Source organism: Macaca mulatta, chromosome 2 (genome assembly GCF_049350105.2).
Source record: "Macaca mulatta isolate MMU2019108-1 chromosome 2, T2T-MMU8v2.0, whole genome shotgun sequence".
NCBI lineage: Eukaryota > Metazoa > Chordata > Mammalia > Primates > Cercopithecidae > Macaca > Macaca mulatta.
In genome coordinates, this window is record NC_133407.1 from 36699405 (window position 1) to 36720606 (window position 21202).

The 21202-nt window shown below is 38.2% G+C and overlaps 1 protein-coding gene across 4 annotated transcripts in view; it reads right to left on the minus strand.

Annotated features, from left to right (window-relative positions):
• The window catches only part of TOPBP1 (DNA topoisomerase II binding protein 1), a 64440-nt gene extending 43439 nt beyond the window's left edge, over positions 1-21001 (minus strand). The window contains 12 exon segments of one of the 4 annotated variants that reach the window (NM_001266430.1): positions 1514-1686; positions 2330-2688; positions 7968-8218; positions 8365-8528; positions 11290-11456; positions 12176-12355; positions 14369-14565; positions 15752-15933; positions 16872-17015; positions 18062-18196; positions 20086-20176; positions 20849-20973. In NM_001266430.1, coding sequence (NP_001253359.1) covers positions 1514-1686; positions 2330-2688; positions 7968-8218; positions 8365-8528; positions 11290-11456; positions 12176-12355; positions 14369-14565; positions 15752-15933; positions 16872-17015; positions 18062-18196; positions 20086-20169 — 2036 coding nt within the window. In that variant the 5' untranslated portion in view covers positions 20170-20176; positions 20849-20973. 4 annotated transcript variants of the gene reach the window in all.
• Between the last annotated feature and the right edge of the window lie 201 nt (positions 21002-21202).

The following is a 21202-nucleotide window of genomic DNA, read 5'->3' on the forward strand; positions in this document are numbered from 1 at the left end:
AATTATTCTATTTCAGAATTTGCATGACTTTCCTGCTGAATGCAGCTTTAGTTGCATCCAGTGGAGTCTGTTGTCATGTATGTTATTATCTTCCACAATTTCGGTTTTAAAAGAATTTTTTTGTTTCATATAATTCAAACAGAAAACAGCAAAAAAGGAAATATACAGCTCAATGAATTATTATAAGGTGAAACCCTTAAGTCCACCACCCATGTCAGAAGACAGAATCTCGCTAACCACCCCAGAACCTCTCCAACATGCCATACAACCCCCGTTCCCTCCCTTCTTAATAGTAGCCACTATTTGGGCTCTTTTTTTTTGGAGACGGGGTTTCATTTTGTTGCCCTGGCTGAAGTATAGTTGTGTGATCATAGCTCACTGCAGCCCTGGTCTCCTGGGCTCAAGCAATCCTCCTGCCTTAGCCTCCCGAGTAGTTGGGACCATAAGCACATGCCACCATGCCTGGCTCATTTTTTTAAAATTATTTTTTAAATAGAGATGAGGTCTCACTATGTTGTCCAGGCTGGTCTTAAACTCCTGAGCTCAAGCAATCTTTTGGCCTCCCAAAGTGCTGGGATTACAGGTATGAGCCACTGTGCTCAGTCTATTTGGACACTTACAGTAATCACTTCTTTACTTTTCTATAATCAAATAATGGCATCTTTAAAGACTATATTTAGGCTTTTGCTTTTTCATGTCTTTTAGCTTATAGGTTCCTACCTTCTTTTCCATGCCCTTAATATACATTCGTTGAAGACACTGGATCATTTATGCCATAGAGTTGTACCAAAGTCTGGGTCTTGCTGATTATATCATTGTGGTGTAGTTTAACGTGTTATTCTGCTGTTTGCATTTCCTATAAATTGGGAATTGGATCTAGAAGCATCATCAGATTGAGGTTTGATTATTTTGGCAAGACTACTTCAAAGTGGTGGTGTATTCTTCATAAGAAGGCACATCATATCTTGTCCCTTTATTGTGTGATTAACTATTGATGTTCAATGCCTAGATTCTTTCATTCATTAGGGGTTACAATCTTATCATTCTTTGTTTGTTTGTTTGTTGAAACATCTTTAAAAATGGAAACTTTGCCATATCCACTATCATGTTACCCTGATGCAAACTGCACAGGAAATGCAGGTTAAATTACTTGATCCTTTCCTTTTGTCAGCTTTCAAAGTAATAGACTGGTCCCCTAGCATCTTTCAAAGATCATCAATTACCTTAGTTTATTTGGTGTCATTATGAAGTCACGACTTAAACACTATTTCATGTATTTGGATCCACTGCAGTTATTATCTCTTATGATACCTAAGTCTTCATCTTTGGACAATGGAGGTACTTTTTTTTTTAAGGCTAGTCAAGTGAAGCAGTGGGAGGGGAGAAGGAACTATATAACATCCATAAATATAATAAAGACACCCAACCAAATTCTAATTTGAATGCTCTGCAAGAAGTCAAAATAAATAAAAAGATACACCAACACAACAGGTGCATTAAAAAGATCACATACCTTGCTCCAAGGAGGTTTGCTAGGAATGTTAAAGACTCTTTTTCTGCTCCAGCACACTGGCTAAATGAAATAACACAATCCTCTAAAGGAGTCATTCCTGTCATTACTGGGACTGGTGTGAAGAGAGGATTCGACTTTGGATCAAACAAAGTCTGAAAGTCTATGCAAGTAACCTTTTAAAAACAAGAGAAACAGTAAAGCCAACCTGAAATAAGCAGCCAGTGGTTAACACTCATTCAGGCACATGAGCAATAATTCAGTTTTGATAAGAAGTTTTACTTTAATACAAACCTGTGTATGCTCATTCTCAATACATTTCATATCATAACCTTAAAATATACATATACATACACACATATGCATACATCGACTGATTACATTAGGCTATTACAATCAGTAAGATCTATCATTGGAGTTATTGAATGTTGCTTTACATTTCATTCCTTCCAATGTATTACACTATTTTTCTCATAATTCTTGGAACGTTAAAAAAAAAAAATCAACAGTGAAATTACCCGTGATGCTTCGGTTGTAAGAAAACAGGACAAACAGTATGAGATGACCCTATAGTGACCTCCTAAGAAGGAATGTTGCTGCTGTGGCCTCTGGGAAAGAGTAACCTCTACCATATTAGGATTAGGCCCAAGAAACTTGTACATTTAACTTTAGAATTTCCCTTGCTAAAAGTAAAATCAAGAGTGTTCAAATCCAAACACCGATTTACTGTAACTGAACTGCCTAAGAAACAAACATTAACCTTCTTGGCACTCAGATAATCTTCAATACTTTATTGCAACCACTACAGTGTTGTCTTACCAGCCACGTGTTTGTAACAACTTCTCCCACAGTGGCTTCTACTTCACACCCCAGCAGAGGAACCACAGCATAATCGGCAACAGTTCTGCTCAGAAGGGACATGATTTTCCCAGCATTTTCTTTGATGATGCTTGCAATATTAGATTCATTTTCATTACTAAAACCCAAAACAAGGAAACTCTTTTGGCTAAATAAGCCTTCTTCAGTAATTGTAGAAACATCAGGGACGCAATGACTGACAGAAGACTGGTTTTCTTCTTGCAAAGAAACGTGAGTAGAATCATTCAAGGGCTCAGCACGGGTAGAATTATTAAAGGGCCTAACTTCAGACTTCTCGGCTTCAGACGTCTTAGCCTCCACTGAAAGAGAAAAGTACATGTTTTCTAACCAACAATTTACCCATAAAGTTCATTTCTAGCAAGGATTTTAATGTAACATGGAATCTGAGAATTTTGACCATACTTATAAAACTAAAGCTTACGTGTATAATAAAGGGATATGGATTCACTCCGTCTTCGGGGTTACCAAGAGTCCATTAGGAAGGACAAGAGCAATCATGTTAGTCCTAGGTATGCCTAGTATAATAGACACTTGAATTCGTTTAAAATTATATAGCTCCTACAGGACTGTCTTAGTTCCGAAACTGGTTTAGATGATTCACCATAAAACTAACAAAATACCATTAAGAAAAAAAATCAACAAGTCTAAATGGTGTAACTGTCAAGCCCTTAACATGGAACATGTTAATATGGAAATGACTATAAGGAAGTGGCTGGCAAATCCTAAAATATTTATTGTCTACTCCTTTAGAGAAAAAGTTTACCCTGCCACGTGATTCCAACAAGGCTGGAAGCTATTCAAGAATCACTCTTTCATTTATATAAGCACTGTGACTAACTGCTTTACATGCATGTAATGCTCACATAATGCTAACTGTGAGGCTGATACTATCAGCACATCCCTTCTGTCCAAAAGGAGTCTCAGGCTTGAAAAGGTTATGTAACTTGCCTAAGGTCACACAGTTAAGTGGCAGAAATGAGATACGAACCAAAGTCTGTCTGACTCCAGAGTTCATAACACCAGGTTATAGTGCCATCTTCGTACTTCTATCCTCATCTCCAAGAGACACTAGCATTTTCATTTTTAAGTAAATTGTAATATATATTAGGAACTTGTAAATTAAGTACATTGCAATATATATTAGGAACTTATGACTCTTACTAAACATAAGTATTAAAATTGTTCTTATTCACACTAAGGAAGCATAGTTTTGTCTACAGAGTTTACTGATCAGTAAGTCAGGAGAGATGGGTTCTAGTTTTATAGCCTCTTTGACCCTTGGTTTCATAATACAAGGAATAAAAGACAATAGTATACTTACAATTTATAGATATACTCATGAGAATGAATATGCTTAGATGGAATTAAAGGTGACGCAATACTATAAAACATTCCGGAAAGTTCTTTTAACGGTTTTGTTAAAATGTAAACAGTTTGTTTTATAAGTGAAACCCTTTTTATTTTTTGCAAGTACAATTATTTTGCAGTCACATCTAGGGGAAAAAAAAACTTTGTTCGATGTCTACATGTTGTTGGTAAGATGGGAAGGAGGGGCCGGGCGCGGTGGCTCAAGCCTGTAATCCCAGCACTTTGGGAGGCCGAGGCGGGCGGATCACAAGGTCAGGAGATCGAGACCACAGTGAAACCCCGTCTCTACTAAAAATACAAAAAAAAAAAATTAGCCGGGCGCGGTGGCGGGCGCCTGTAGTCCCAGCTACTCAGGAGGCTGAGGCAGGAGAATGGCGGGAACCCGGGAGGCGGAGCTTGCAGTGAGCCAAGATCGCGCCACTGCACTCCAGCCTGGGCAACAGCGTGAGACTCCGTCTCAAAAAAAAAAAAAAAAAGATGGGAAGGAGGAAGAAATTCCGTAGAATTTTAGACTACTACTATAAAAACAAAGTAGAAATACTAAGTTCTTAATAAACCATCAGTAAAACTCTGAAGTTAAGAGACTCATAACAAACTAACATGTTTTACAGCAGTTCTTTCCATTTATTTTAGCAGTAGGATCTCTTTTCAAACAGATCGCATCCAAAAGCCTAAGAGATACTACGTAACAAACCTATTATTCAAAAAGCTCCCCTAGGGCCGGGCGCGGTGGCTCAGGCCTGTAATCCCAGCACTTCAGGAGGCCGAGGCAGAAGGATCACAAGGTCAGGAGTTTGAGACCAGCCTGGCAAACATGGTGAAACCCCATCTCTACTAAAAATACAAAAATCAGCTGAGCATGGTGGCGTGTGCTTGTAATCCCAGCTACTTGGGAGGCTGAGGCAGGAGAATCACTTGAATCCAGGAGGTGGAGGTTGCAGTGAGCCACGACCATGCCACTGCACTCCAGCCTGGTGACACAGCGAGACTCCATCTCAAAAAAAAAAAAAAAAAAAAAAACTCCCTTAAATCAAAAGCAATTCTAAGAATTAATTATAAAATATTTTACTATAGATTTTCTCAGATGCTTGGTGATCCACTGAGATTTACTATCACTTAATCCTTACAAAGTCAGTAAACCACTAGCAGCCTTAGAAAGGAAGGTTTAAGAAACTAATCACCTGCCCTACACCAAGTACCCTTGTCTGAAGGATAGTATATAAAATCGCTAGCTGGGTGTGGTGGCTCACGCCTGTAATCCCAACACTCTGGGAGGCTAAGACAGGAGGATCACATGAGGCCAGGAGTTTGAGACCAGCCTGGCCAACATGGTGAAACCCTATCTCTACTAAAAATACAAAAATTAGCTGGGCGTGGTGGTGCACACCTGTACTCCCAACTACTAAGGAGGCTGAGGGAAAAGAATTGCTTGAACCCGGGAGGAGGAGGTTGCAGTGAGCCGAGATTGTAACACTATACTCCATCTTCAGTGATGGAGTGAGACCCTGTCTCCAAAAAAAAAAAAAAAATCGCTTTCAGTTAATTTGTGGCTTCTTTATACCAGAGCATCCTGGAAAATTTGGATGATCTCCTGATGTGATACAATACTAAAGCATAAGTAAATGGTTTGAGAAAAGTCAATTTTGTAGTACAGAACAGTGTAAATAAAAAAGGAATGCTAGGAATTCCCTCTCAAGAAATATGGTGGGCTAGGATCTTTGAAACCCTCTCACTAAAAACACTTCAAAATATAGGATAAAATATTAAAATCCAGACCACTAAAGTGGTTACTAAATCTAGAACATTAAGTAGTTACTAAAGCTAATGGTTAGTCAAAATCTATTAAATATTTGTGCAGTAACCCACACCCTTGGAATGTAAAGGTATCACACAAGAGACAGGAGCCAGTCCTTTGGATTCATAAAAATTAGAGGTAAAGCAGAGTATCGCCTGAGAGAACAAACCCAGAACCCATGAAGAGACATACCTTTAGTAAACAGACCAAAACCAACCAACCAACCAACCAAGCAACCAACAACAAATCTGCCCTGCAAAGGAAAAAGTCAAGAACACTGGCTTTGGGTCAAGCGGAAAAAATATCTCTTGAGAATTTGTTCATCAGAGGCTGGTCCTCAAAGTAGGTTTGGGAATAAATTCATACTAGCTGGATGGTCTAAGAAACCTCCAGCCAATACACCAACTTATAGGTGTACTGAGTTTGTAAACTCCTAGGCACCTAGACCCAAACATGAACCTTTTCTGGGGTAACAAATCCCTACCCCAAGTTTCTTAGAATTCCTAGAGTCCTAGTAAGTACAAGTTCACAATAAAAATCACAAAACACGAGAAAACCAGGCACCATAAACAATAACCAACAGAACAATTCACAGATGTTTTAATAGGTTTAATGTGTTTTAAGAAATAAAGAACAAAAAATACAAATACAAAATGACAGACTTGGCTGGGTGTGGTGGCTCACACCTGTAATTCCAGCACTTTGGGAGGCTGAGGTGGGAGGACTGCTTGAGCCCACGAGTTCAAGACCAGCCTGGGTAACACAGTAGCACCCCACCTCTATTTTTAAAAGTAAAAAAATAAATGACAGACTATTTAAAAAGCTAAAACTTCTAGGAATTGAAAAATTAATTATTAAAACAGAAAATTTAATAGATGGGTAAAACAGATTAGGCAATAACTGAAGAGACGATTTGTGATCTGGAAAATTAAGTGACCCATATACAAAGCAAATGGGAGTTAAGAAAATATAGAGAACGGGGGAGAGGCAATATTCAAAGAGATAATAAACATTTATCAACCTAACAAAAAGCAGAAAACCTACTAATTCTCAGATTCAGAAAGCACAATGAATCTCAAGCAGGACAAATAAACGGTAAAGCTCTAGGACACAAAAACCAAAAGGAAGACTATCTTAAAAACAGCCAGAGGATAAAGACAGATTGCCTGTAAAGGAAGACAGACTGACATGTGACCTCCTATCCAGCAGTCAGGGAAACAGATGACAATGAATCAATATCTCTGTGCTTAAACAAAGAAACTGTCTAGAACTGTATACCCAGCTGAAGAGTCTTACAGAAACTAAACCAGTCTCTAAAGGATATTATTTTAGGAAGAAAGAAAATGATTCCAGAAGAGAGGTCTCGGATGTAAGAAGAACTGGGGAGAGCAAAACAACAGTTACACGTGTTAGTAAATGAAACAAATGTTGACTATATAAAAGGATAATGCCTAATTGTGAGATTTTAAAAGATAATGAAAATACTAGACAAAATCACATAAGCTGAGTACGTTGATGAGTGGAGATAGGGAGAAGGGCTGGTTGTGATCATTAACATATTCTAGGCCAGGCTTCGTGGCTCACGAAGCACTTTGGGAGGTCGAGGCGGGCAGATCACCTGAGGTCGGGAGTTCAAGACCAGCCTGGTCAACATGGAGAAACCCCATCTCTACTAAAAATACAAAATTAGCCAGGGGTGGTGGCGCATGACTGTAATCCCAGCTACTTGGGAGGCTGAGGCAGGAGAATCATTTGAACCCGGGAGGTGGAGGTTGCAGTGAGCCAAGATCACGGCCACTGCACTCCAGCCTGGACAACAAGAGCGAAATTCTGCTTCAAAAAAATAAAAGAGTTTTCTAAGGTTCTTGTTTAATTCGAGTAGACTAAAATTCTGATTAACTTTAGATTTTAAGTTATGATACACATTAAATTTATTTAAATTTATATATTTTGGCTATATTAGGTATTTTATAAAGTCTTTTTTTAATAAAAAAGAAGTAATGACGTTTATAATGCTTCACTGGCAATTTACCTTACTACATAGTGTACACACTGAGGTGGTAAGTCCACAGTACAGTGTTTCATGCATGAACGACCACAATAATCCAGTAAGAGGCATTTGTTACAAGGTTTTAATAAAAGGCTCATGCTATTAGAAACTCACACACAAATCAAGCAATGCCTGTATATGTAACAAATCAAAATAGAGCTAGTTAGCTGAAGAGAGAGAGGGTTAAAGGGTTCAGGACCCTGTCGTCTTGCCTGCTCAGAAAAAAAGTTATAAGCAAAACTTTAAGGAAAGAAAAAGGTTAATTTAACTTAAAATCTAGAAAACTTGGCAGAGATCACATATGTATGTATTAGGCTACTAAAATATTTCTTACTAACTACAAATACTAATGAAGCATTTCTTACCTACTGTGGAGCTGTCATTTTCATACTGAGAGAGCAGATCTTCATCAGCTTGCTCACGCTTTTCACTAGGAGCAAAGTCTTTCTTAGAGAAGCTGCTGTTCTTCTTTTTTAAAAGAGCTGCTTTACTTTCAGGCTGATCTGAAACTGGAATTTCCACTGGCTGGTAATTAGCATGGATATATGGTTCTTCGGAAAGCATATAACCTTTACTGAAACACTCTAGCAACCACTTTGCTCCCACTACATGAGGCCTACAAGAACAGCACATAGTTATGTATTAGTGCAAGCTATAAAGACCATCATCCCACTTGTCATGCAGTTTCCAGAACCGCATGGATACGCAATTTTAAGAAAAATTATGTAGTAGAAATTGATTTGAATTAAAAACTGAAAAAACCTGTGGGCCGATTTATTCCAAAACTGCTTCAATTCATCATCATAATCTCCCACAATAACATGAGTTACATCTTCATTAAGCTGGTTAAAACGAACTCCACCTCCACTGTTAATAAGTCTTCTCAGTTTATCTAGCTTTCTGCCACTAAAACCGCAAAGATATATCTGCAAGAAAGAAAATATTTAATGTACATAACATGCTTTCTCTCAACAGAAAAAAACTAAAAATATATATCTAAATCCACTGCGTATAAATAAGACAACTTGTGTACATTTAAGATATATGAATATATTCTGAAACTTTTGATTTTTTAACCGTTCTGTAACTTTGATTTTTTAATCACTCTTTACAATCTTATACAGCATTATTATCTTTCACAGTAGATATTTGATAAGTATTTTGAGGCTATAAATAAAATAGAAGCCAGATTCCAACATCTTCTAAATATTAGTGCGTACCAATTTCTAAAATGCAGGTAACTTCTTTAACTGTGAAGCTTACTTGTAAATTTTGAAGTAATTATAAAAGTAAACTGTAGTTAGCTGTCTCAATTCAGAACACCTGGGCTTAAATTGTGTGTGTGCACGCGCGCGTGCGTGTGCGTGTGCGTGTGTGTGCGTGTGCGTGTGTGGGCGAGGGGTGGGGGGGGGTGTTGTTTTTTTCCAGCTGCTAATGATTAACGACAATAGGCAAGTTGCTTACACTCTTTAAACCAATTTTCTTACCTATAAATTGATGTTACCTTATTCACAGAGTTGACTGAACAAAAAATACACGTAAGTCAAAGAACTGAACACAATGCTTTGAGGATAACATGTATGCAGTAATTTATTTTTAACTACCAGGATGTATACATTTAAATCAATTTAATCAATATAAAAATCATTTTACCTCTATTTTACATAAGGTGACCTTAAAAAAAATTTAAGTATAACAGATGTATCCCAAACTGTATTTACACCCCAAATTAAATCACCCCCATTACTAGACTATATTTTAACAAATAATTGGAATCATATACTTTCTATATGTAAGAAATAATTAAAAGTTATATCTAGAATTGGTAGTCTAGGATAAAAGATGATACAAAACACCTCTGGGCCAGGTGTGGTGGCTCATGCCTGTAATCCCAGCACTCTGGGAGGCCAAGACGGCAGACCGCTTGAGGTCAGAAGTTCAAGACCAGCCTGGCCAATAAGGTGAAACCCCGTCTCTACTAAAAATACAAAAAACTAGCCGGGCGTGGTGGTGGGCACCTGTAGTCCCAGCTACTTGGGAGGCTGAGGCAGGAGAATGGCATGAACCCGGGAGGTGGAGCTTGCAATGAGCCGAGATCGCGCCACCGCACTCCAGCCTGGGCGACAGAGCGAGACTTCGTCTCAAAAACAAAAAAAAAAAAATAGAAAAAGTAGCCAGGCATGGTGGCACACACCTGTAATCCCAACTACTTAGGAGGCTAAGGCAGAATTGCTTGAACCTAAGAGGAAGATGTTGCAGTGAACTGAGATCACGCCACTGCACTCCAGTCTAGGCGACAGAGCAAGTCTCCATCTCAAAACAAAAACAAAAGCCCACCTTTTGTTTAGCTAGTAAGTTGGTAAGTTAAAAAAAAAAAAAAGGTAATTTGCTAAATTTCCTTTTTTTTTTTTTTTTTAAATTTTGAGATGGAGTTTCACTCTTGTTGACCAGGCTGGAGTGCAATGGCACAATCTCGGCTCACTGCAACCTCCGCCTCCTGGGTTCAAGCGATTCTCCTACCTCAGTCTCCCAAGTAGCTGGGATTACAGGCGCCTGCCACAACACCTAGCTAATGTTTTTGTATTTTTAGTAGAGATGGGGTTTCACCATGTTGGCCAGGCTGGTCTTGAACTCCTGACCTCAGATATCTGCCTGCTTGGGCCTCCCAAAGTGCTGGGATTACAGGCATGAGCCATCACGCCCAGCTCCAATTTCCCTTCTTAACAATAAGGTAGGGTTAAATTTTTGCTACTCTGTGAAAATTAATGCACAGCCAAGTCATTCTACAAATAGGAATACATTAAGTTTTCCAATCTAAGACAGCTGAAAAAGTATAGCACATGATGTTTCCATCAACAAACTCATAAGACAATTATTCATATACTAAAAAATTAAATAGCCCAAGAAATACCAAACAAAGCATTGGCTCTAATGGTGAGGAATACAGACTTTGGAGTAGATAACTGGCCACTTAATGTCTCTCTGTGTGACTCTGAACAAGAATTTTAATTCTCTAAGTCTTACCCTCAAGATAATATCCATTTTAGAGTTATCTGTGGGAATTAAATGAGATTTTATATATATATTAACATACATAAAATGATTAGTACAGTGTCTAATACACTGTAAACACTTAGATGATAGTTATAAATAAAAGTCCAAACCTGGGCAACATAGTAAGACCTTGTCTCTACAAAAAAATTTTAAAAACTAGCCAGTTGTAGTGGCACATGCCTGTAGTCCTAACTGCTCGCGGACTAAGGGGTGGCTGATGCCCAGGAGTTCGAGGTTACAGGACGCTATGATTGTGCCACTGTATTCCAGTCTGGGCGACAGAGTGAGACCCTATCTCAAAAAAATAAAAATAAAAAATCCAATAAGTCGTTCAGAAACTAAGTGCTCTCAAAATACAGCAGATGGAAAGATTAATGTAGTTAGGAGGGTTCAGAGAAGAGTTAAAACCTGAAATGAACTTTTAAAAGGTAACAGAGGAAGATACCTCACAGGCAGAGGGACTCTTGCAGCCAAAGGATGGACATGGTCTAGTAAGCACATCTACTTAGCTAGAGTGGAGAGTTTACATAGGTAGTAAGAAGCAAGCCCAACTCTGAAGGGTCTTCAAAGTCAGGCCAGGAAATGCTAATGCATATCATCACTTACTGCATGTATTATATAATAAAGACGTACCCGACAACCATCTAATAAATCTTCAGGTGCTTGAAATGCACTGACATCCAGATTTTCTAGATTTTCAAGTGTAGGCTCCAGTTTGCTGTTAAGTGAATTACATATTGATTCACTTATGCAACTTGCATTTATGTTGGAAATATTGCTGACATCTGAAAGAGTACGACCTACATATTTTGAAAACATGTATAAATTTATGGGAGATAAAATAATCGTGATTATATATTGTCTATGGATTAACTTTTCTTACAAATATAGGGCAATAAACAACTTCCAAAGTAAGATTCAGGGGTGTTTACTGAAATCTTAGTGGCAAAGTATAAAAAGGGAAAATGAAATTAATTAAGCCTCTTATCTTATTTAAATGAAAATAGATTTAACACATTTTCCTAATAGTGTCTTGTTTCCCATAAAAATCTGAAGTTGCTGACTTTAAGGTCCAAGGGGCTTACATTTGAAAAAATATTTTAAACATTTTGCCAACACAACACCTACAAAATAGAAACAGTTTTAATTTTTATACAAATACAGACGATCTATAACAACTGCAGCAAAACCGTAAATTAAGGAAAGATTAATATATGCATGTCAGTAATGTTTAAAAGATTAATACTTGTATCTTAAGCCTCCATCTACCATTGTTCTTAATTTCTTTGATCATCTTTTGCATTACATCAGGGTATAAAAGAAAGCATTCATTCATTCTAAAAAAAAGTTATGAACAGTTCAGTACTAACTTTTTACACAATTTGACTATTATACTATTATGCCTAGAAGCATAGCAAACAAGAAAAAGAAATTCCCTATCTCAGTGATTCTATTAACATACTGATTATTACACAGAAATATGACTGTCTTCAGAATATTTAATCTCAGTGAGACTCACTATCAATTGTGTTGATCTGGCCAGTAGGAGTTGAAGAATTGGGCATAGTCTTTGCTTCTGGTCTAGGTTCTGTCTTGTACATGGATTCATCCTGACAAAAACCTTTCTCGATACTGTCAAAAAACCACTGCGTGGTCACACAGTGTACATTCCATCTCTTGGCACACTCATACTTCTGACCTGTAGCGTTAAGAAAGAAATAGAGAAAACAGGAGAAACCAAGAAATGAAAACCATTAAAATCTATCTTTGCAGAAATATTCAAATTATAACAGGTTTTTTTTTTTTTTTTTTGAGATGGGGTCTCACTGTGTTGCCCAGGCTGGAGTGCAGTGGTGAGATCTTGGCTCACTGCAACCTCCACCTCCCTCCTGGGTTCAAGCGATTCTCCTGCCTTAGCCTCCTGAGTAGCTAAGATTACAGACACGTGTCACCACGTCTGGTTAATTTTTTTGTATTTTTAGTAGAGACAGGGTTTCACCATGTTGGCCAGGTCTCAAACTCCTGACCTCAGGTGATCTGCCCGCCTTGGCCTCCTAAAGTGCTGGGATTACAGGCATGAGCAACTACACCTGGCTGTAACAGGTTATTTTAAAAACCTATCAACAAAATTAAAGTTACCAGTACTTACTCTTAAACAGTATGCTACATAGTTTATTACAAAGTAGTATTTTAGCTTACTGCCTAATTATATTTTCTATGTGTTGCATAAATACACATGCCATGTGAGAGTGTTTATCTTTTACACAAACTGCAGGAAGACAGGAGCAACTGTGGGGTAACTGAATTAATACTGGACTTGGGTTTGCATATAGGCTCCATCATTTACTTTCTTTAAACCAGCTTGTACAATGTGAAAATTGTAAATGTGTGCAATATAATAAATCCCAACTTTGAACAGACTATTCCAATGTCAACAGGCTTCTACTTAAAGTCCAGGATAGATAAGCCAATAGATAAATTACGTTAAAAATATGTACCTTTTTATTACCTTAAAAATCTTTAACACAATGTATTTTGAAGCAGTATCACAGAGGAATTGAGGTCAATATGTCACATGAAACGTTTTTTGGCATTCTTGAGAGAATCAACAATGAACAGTCTTCAGATTCAGAAAAGGAACAGCAGTATCAACTCTACTCACAGTGATCCTATCACAACTGGCCATACCCAAAGTTCTGACTTAAGGACAATTACCATTTAATCTTAATTTCTTCTCAATCTAGGTAGCTTAGTAAAACATGGTACACATATAAAAGGCAATAATAAAAACATTAACAAAACTCATCTTTTATCAATTTGTGTATATTTTAACAGTGCTGATAAAAAATCATCCAAAATAATGTTATGGAACACCAAACCTAACAGCAATTTTAAAGAATTTTTCTTGTTGGTAATGTCTTTTTCGTTTTTTACTGCCTCATGTTCCGCAAGGTGTGTCTTCCAGTTAAAACTTGTAGTTCATTCAGTCAAACTAAAACTAAGTTAAGCCTTTTTAAATTAGTCATTAGAAAGAAATGCCAATTAGCTATATTTATTAGTTTTCCTGTTATTTACCCAAACTTCTTGTCATTACTTGGTAATTGTGTGAGGAACATTTTTAAAAAATCAAAAGATACAAAAGTAAGCTTAAATAAAACATCACTAAAAGTTTTTGGTTTTTTTATACTTACTCAATGACCTGAATAAATATGAAAAAAAGTCATATAATCGGTTTACAGATTGTGACCCAAACTACCTTTGCAAGATGTTAGAGAAAACAGTATCAAACTAGATTAATGACATGTCAGAAATAAAAGCTGTTCTGTAAAGATTTTAAAATATTAAATACTAGTGGCTGGGCATGGTGGCTCATGCCTGGAATCCCAGCACTTTAGGAGGTCAAGGTGGGCAGATCGCTTGAGGTCAGTTAGAGGCCAGTCTGGCCAACATGGTGAAGGCCCGTCTCTATTAAAAATAAAAAATTATCCAGGCGTGGTGGCAGGTGACTGTAATCCCAGCTACTCGGGAGGTTGAGTTGGGAGAATCACTTGATCCCGGGAGGCAGAGGTTGCAGTGAGCTGAGATTGTGCCACTGCCCTCCAGCCTGGGCAACAGAGCAAGACTCTATCTCAAAGTAAATAAATAAATAAAAATAAAATATTAAATACTAGAGAAAATGTTTCATTTGTCCCTTTGTGAAACACAGTTTTACCTTTTGGTTCTTGCACAATGAGGTGTGTACATTCATTCATTTTCAATTGTCCCATGTATTGACCTCCATGCTTAACTGTGAGTTGCTGAACTTCCTTCCTGTCTAAGCCACATAAGCCAGTCACACAGATTATGCAACCAAGAAAAATAGGACACTTGAAATCTTCCATGTTTATATCAGTATATCTAGTTATTTTTCTGTGGGAATGAAATGGTTAAAAAAGAAAAGATTAAATTTACCAGAAGAATAATGAAAAACAACACAAATACCACTATTGCTTTCCTCATTTTTTAGGATTTAAAATCATTTTTTTACAAAGGAGAACCACCAAACAGAATTACACTAATTACTCACCGAGTTCAATAACATGTCTCTAACACAAAGTAATTGTTTCAGATACAGTCTCTCAAAACCATTTTAAGGGAGAAATATACATTTCCTTAACTCTAGCCCTTGCTGGTCACAGTGGTATATTTTCCAAAATTGTAAGTCTGAATCTCTACTTAAAAACCCAAAGGTAATTTGGTTGCCTATTAGAAAAACGAACTTTTTAATCTTCCCATTATTCTATATAAGTAAAAGCAATGATTTCTGGCAAAATACCAACAAAAATATCATTATTCTGTTGCCATGCAAGGCAGATGTGCTGATGAAGTAATCACATTGGGAATGAGAGTTGCTGACATGGAGACATACTTAGGATATGCCGGATGGTGTTGAAAACAAGCCCAGAAAAATGCCGATATAATTCGTATGCCAATAGAATTCTGTGGTATTTGGTCTTGTGGTTGTTTATCTAGTTGCAGGGGAACTAAAGTGCGCCCCTTGAAATAAGCTCTAAGCTCCATGAGGGAAGTGACTATCTGTTTTGTTTACTAAATATAACTAAAGCCTAGCTCGGGTCAGATATGTAAAATGGGCTCAGTTAACATTTATTAAATAATCACATCTCAGCTGATGACTTATATATGTTTATATTCAACCTTACATATGCCATCTTTTGGAAGGAATGCAACTGCCAAAATGACTAATTTAGTCTCTATCTTAACACAGGGGAATGGAGTTGAAGGATAATGCAACATAAAAGCTACAGAATTGCCAAACTCGTTTTCTCAATATTTCAGAAACATTTATAGCTGAGAACTTTATCGCCAAACCATGTATCACTCTGTAGCTAAGGATAAACCCTTAGCCCATTCTATGCCTGTTAACTTATGTCTTGGTAATAAGAGCTTGTAGATTCTGTTCTTGTTTTCGCTGGAGAAAACAGTAATGACACTATTTTTTTCCCTGAATGATAAATCCAAAGAGTATATCACATGCCAAAAATGACTGAATGCATCATTTTTTCAAATCTAGAAAATATAAAAATGTCTTTCTTACTTCTCTTGTGACTTCTCCCAAAGTGTTTTTATCCAAGAGGGAAGCAAAATAGGTTTCTTCAGGTTTGCAGCAACTAAATATTTTTTGCTACCAACTTCCCCCGCAATAAGGTGAGTTACTGATACGTTAAGGTCTCTGTATACCCGTCCGCCCATCATTTGTACATATTTATGAACTTCTTCCTGTAGCCCCAAAAGAGAACACATTAATACTGAAGCAAACAATATTGCTTCCATTTTTATACACGATCTCATAAATACATTTTGCTTTTGACAGTTTGAATACATAAGTGTTACATAACATTATAAAGTTAAACAATTAACCAAATTACTTTTTGGGAGATAAATATGAATTATATTTTAAAAAGATTATTTTCCTATATTTATCCCTTTCAACTCCATGAATGTATTAAACTATTATACAGAGCATGTATAAATCTTTGCTTCTATATATTTTAATATACATGTGTATTTTTAACAACATAAATTGTATCTATATAAATATATGTTTTAGCCAGGCTTGGTGGTGCATGCCTGTAGTCCCAGCTACTCAGGAGGCTGAGGCATGAAGATTACTTGAGCCCAGGAAATCAAGGTTGTAGTGAGTTGTTATTGTGCCACTGCACTCCAGCGTGGGTGACAGTAAAACCTTGTCCCAAATACATATATATATATATATATATGTATTTCTATAGCTCTCTCTCAGAATGATTTTTGTTTTTTGTTTCCGAGATGAAGTCTTGCTCTGTCGCCCAGACTGGAGTGCAGTGGCGTGATGTTGGCTCACTGCAACCTCCGCCTCCCTGATTCAAACAATTTAGAATCCTTTTTTTAAAAGGCTGTCCACCTATAGTGGAAAAAAATGTAAGTGATTAAAAAATGAGTGTCCTTTTAAATTAAAACAAAAAATTTAAATTAGCCAGTTTTCAACAAAACAAATTCTATATTCAATTTACTTAAAAAAGTATATGTATACATATATACACACTGTGGTTGTATAGTGATCTTTGTTAAAAGTCACGAACAATAAATGGAAGGTCTTTTAAGTTATCTTCTATGCAGTGAAAAATTAAGAATAATAGATACATAAATTGTTCAATCATGATGAGGTCAATATCTACCCTTTTTTCTTTTTCCAGACTTGTACAAGATACGGTTACATCAGACATAACCATATTATAAACTGGATGTTCGGCTCTTGGGACACATCGCTGGTGGTGCATACAAAATATGACTACTTGTGGACCAACAATTCTGCAGCCAAGCTACGAAAAAGAGAAAAGTTTACATGAGTTAAGAAGGAAAAGACCACCAGTCTTACCAAATTACATTTTGTAACATTCACCAATTCTTTACCAAAGTTGATGATCAATGTGGAAAAATCAGCAAATTGTTATAAGAAAAAAATAAAGACGACTATATAATTTCTCAGATATACTATACATTAAACACTCACACACAAAAGCAAATCAAACAATGCAAACCATCAAAAGAAATAAACTTCAGGCGAGGCACAGTGGCTCACGCCTGTAATCCCAACACTTCAGAGAAGGCCAAGGGGGGTGGATCACCTGAGGTCAGGAGATCCAGACCAGTCTGGCCACCACGGTGAAACTCTGTCTCTACTAAAAATACAAAAATTAGCCGGGTGCAGTGGTGGGCACCTGTAATCCCAGCCTCTAGGGAGGCTGAGGCAGGAGAATTGCTTGAACCCAGGAGGCAGAGGTTGCAGTGAGCTGAGATCACGTCACTGCACTCCAGCCTGGGCGACAGAGGGTAAGATCCTATATCAGAAAAAGAAAAGAAACTTCAAGAGCCCCTTTCACTCAAAACTGCCTTACTGCTTACACCTATATATAAGCCCAATACTTCGGGAGGCTGAGGTGGGAGGATCACTTGAGCCCAGGAGTTCAAGACCAGCCTGGCCAACATCAAGAAACCCTGTCTCTACTAAAAATACAAAAACTAGCCAGGTGTGGTGGTATACATCTGTAATCCCAGCTATTCAGGAGGCTAAGGCACAAGAATCACTTGAACCAAGGAAGCAGAAGTTGCAGTGGGCTGAGATCGTGTCACTGCACTAAAGCCTGGGCAACAGAACAAGATGCTGTCTCAATAAAAAAAAAAAAAAAAAAAAAAAAGCCTACCGTAACATAATTAGCCTTTCAATCCTGGTCTTGCCAAACCAAAAGAATGCCAATGTACTCATAAGTTGCATAACACTTCATAATCGGCAAAGAATGTATGTCAGCTGAAGCAAAGATAAACCAAAAAACAGACTACCAAAGGAACACACTAGAAGTCAGCAAACCTTTTTGAGGTGATCAAAGACAATGCCACTAAAAGGGTCACAGATATAAAGTGATCTATCATTCTCCTTTATCTTCAATGCCTCTTCTTCTGTAATAATCTGAAGATATTCTTCTGATTGGAATTCTTTTATGGACTGAAAGAAAAAATAAAATAAGAACGTACCTGAAATGACTCCCCTGTATTTAGGTCCTATTCAAATTCCATCTCAAATCCAGCCTTTTCCCTATTGAGAGTCACCATCATGTCTCACTTAGACCTCTGCAGAAGGCTCCCAAATGGTCTTTTTCCCTTCCTTGCCCTAAATCTGTTCTCTACACAGCAGCTAATAATCTTTTTAAAAATACAAGTCAAATCATGTCACTGTCTGCTCAAAACCTAATGTCTTCACACCGCACCCAGAATAAAATCCACATTTCTTACTATAGCCTTCAAGACAACACAGTCTGGTTCCTGCCTATCTTCCCACCTTTACCTCCTACTTCTCATCTCCCTTGCTTACTCTATTCCAGCCACTCCCACTTTCTTGCCAGCCCTGGAACAAGCCAATCATAACCTCATTTAGATGCTCTGCTCTTGATCTTGCAGCAGGGAATACTCTTTTTCCAAGTTTTCACCTGACTTAATCCCCCACTTCAATCAGGTCTGCTTAAATGTCACCTCCCCAGAGATGCCTATCCTAACCATGCTTTCTCAAATACCCTTCCTCTACCCTTTTAGTCTATTTTATTTAAAAATACATATATATATAGTTTTTGTCTCTCTCCCCTGGAAGTTTCGTTATGTATCTTGTTTGCTACTATATCCTGACACCCAGTAAGCACTCAAAAATGTTCTGAACCAGTTTTGAGGTCCTTATGTTAAATACAGTAATCCCTTTAAAACTGTAAGTCAGATCATGTTTACTCTTCTGATTGAAACCCTCCAATGGCTCTCCACTGAGAGAAAAATGGCCCACAAGGCCCTACATGACCTCTTTACCATTATTCTCTGACACATTCCTTAGCACTCTTCCCCCATCCCTCACTTACTACACAACAGAACACTAAACTTGGATAGAGACTACAGACACTTTCCCAGGGGCTGTATAAGGTTGCTCTCTCTGCCTGAAACATTCTTCTCCAAATATCTGCAAAGCATCTCACCTCCTTCACGTTTACTCAAATATCTTTTTCTCCATAAAGCCTACCCTGATCGCACGCTATTTAAAATTATAACCCCCTTTTCTTCCCACCCCCAAGAAACATCCTCTGGAACCCCTTAACCTGTTTTGCTTTTCTCTCTTCCCAATTTATCATGTCTGATTAGTGTCTATGTCCTCCTGTTAGAATGTAAGCTCTGAGAGAACAGAAATCTTTGCCTGTTCTGATCACTGATAAATCCCAAGTACTAGAGAAGTGCCTATCAAATCATGAACACTTCAATAAATACTTGCTGAATGAATGAAATTTTTAAAAATCTGCTACAAATGCTTCTCAAACTTTAATGCACACTGACGATCTTGTTAAAGATGCAGATTCTAAGTGGTGAGTCTGGATTGGAGGCCAAGATTCTGCATTTTGAACAAACTTCCAGGCCATGCTGATACTGCTGAGATCTGTGAGAAGCAAGGCTCTACATCACCTCTACTATCATCCAATTATCACACTGTACATAATAAAACATAATTTTTAACAATTAACCAAAAAATTTTCAAGTATGACCAGTATACGACTGACTCAAATTTTTACAGCACACAAAGGACCACTCTGGTTAGGAGGCAAATGAAAGCAACTTAATTTCCAAAAACTGCAGGTCAGTCACATTAAACAGCAACGTGATAATAGACTTCCAGCCCCCCGAAATACATAATAATGTACTTAGATCAATTCGAAAATATGTAATAATGATATATCTGTATTAACGTAGACTATTAAATTATTATGAAAGTGAAATATCTACTTCTAAGACATAAAGCCCAACAAATCAAAAACACTTAAAAACAAGAAAATGAATTCACGGTATTAAGACGTTTTCAACTCTTACCTCGAGAGCTTTAAAAAAACATTTGGAATTGTCTGAAGACTTTAAAAACTTCACAAAAAACGGTTCTTTGTCATTTCTGGACATTTCTGAACTGTCAAAATAAAGGAACCATTAACAAGAACAAAACCACATTAGGTATAAAGTTCCATGTTTAACCCACCTATTTTTCCATGCAGACAAGAATGCCTAAAGACATACATTCTGGCTTTGCCGGTGAATTCGTCAAAGGCATTTGTAAGAAACCCTGGAATGTGCCCTTGAACCCATCATTTAACTTCCTCCGTTTTCTTTGGCAAAGCCAAAGAAAAACATGACAACACCAATCCTTGCAAATCAGAGAGCAAAATTAACCCGAATTGAATACACTGAGGAGGGCCCTGCTATGAAGGCTCTAAGCCCTCTAAGCCAATGGACATTCAATTGCACTTGTTTTATGGATACACAGAGTGCATCTGTCCCTGCGGATACTCACGGCCTGCGAGGTTCGTTCACCCCTCAGTAAACAGATTTTAAATATAAACATGGAAGCCAGTTAGCATGGTCTTTGCCCCTGCATAAGGCCAGATGCTCCAGTTCCCAGCTCCAGAAAAAGGCCTGGCTCTGGGATCACGGAAGCCACGTCCTTTAGGTGTCAAAGGCCCACCCGCCAGTCCCAGGGCCAGTTACTAGGACAGGAAAAGAGGGTCCTGAAGGCCATAGAACGCATCGCGAACCCCAGTTGGGGCCGGGGAGGAGCTGAGTCCCCACTCCGCGCCTTACTTACCTCGTTGGGGCCTCGGGGTCTCCGGGCGGCGAGTCGGGGGACGCGCTGCCCGCAGGGCGGTGGCTGGGGTCGGGCGCCAGCCCGGCGCACAGCCCCCTCCCCCGACTCGGCGCCGCCCCTACCCCAAAGCAAACGCTGGAGAACCCGGAAATTGACCAGAACGGAAACCGACTTTCGCGCCAACCGCGCGGCTGCGCTCGCCTTTTCCGGTGGAAGTGACGCCATCCGCAGCTGCGGCAGGAAAGCGGAAATGTCAAAAGTGGAGGTGAGCGGTCCATGGGCGGTAGGGATTCAGGGAAAGCTTGGGCCGGATCCCTTGGATTAGGGCTTTGCTGGGCAGGCCTACTCGCCGCG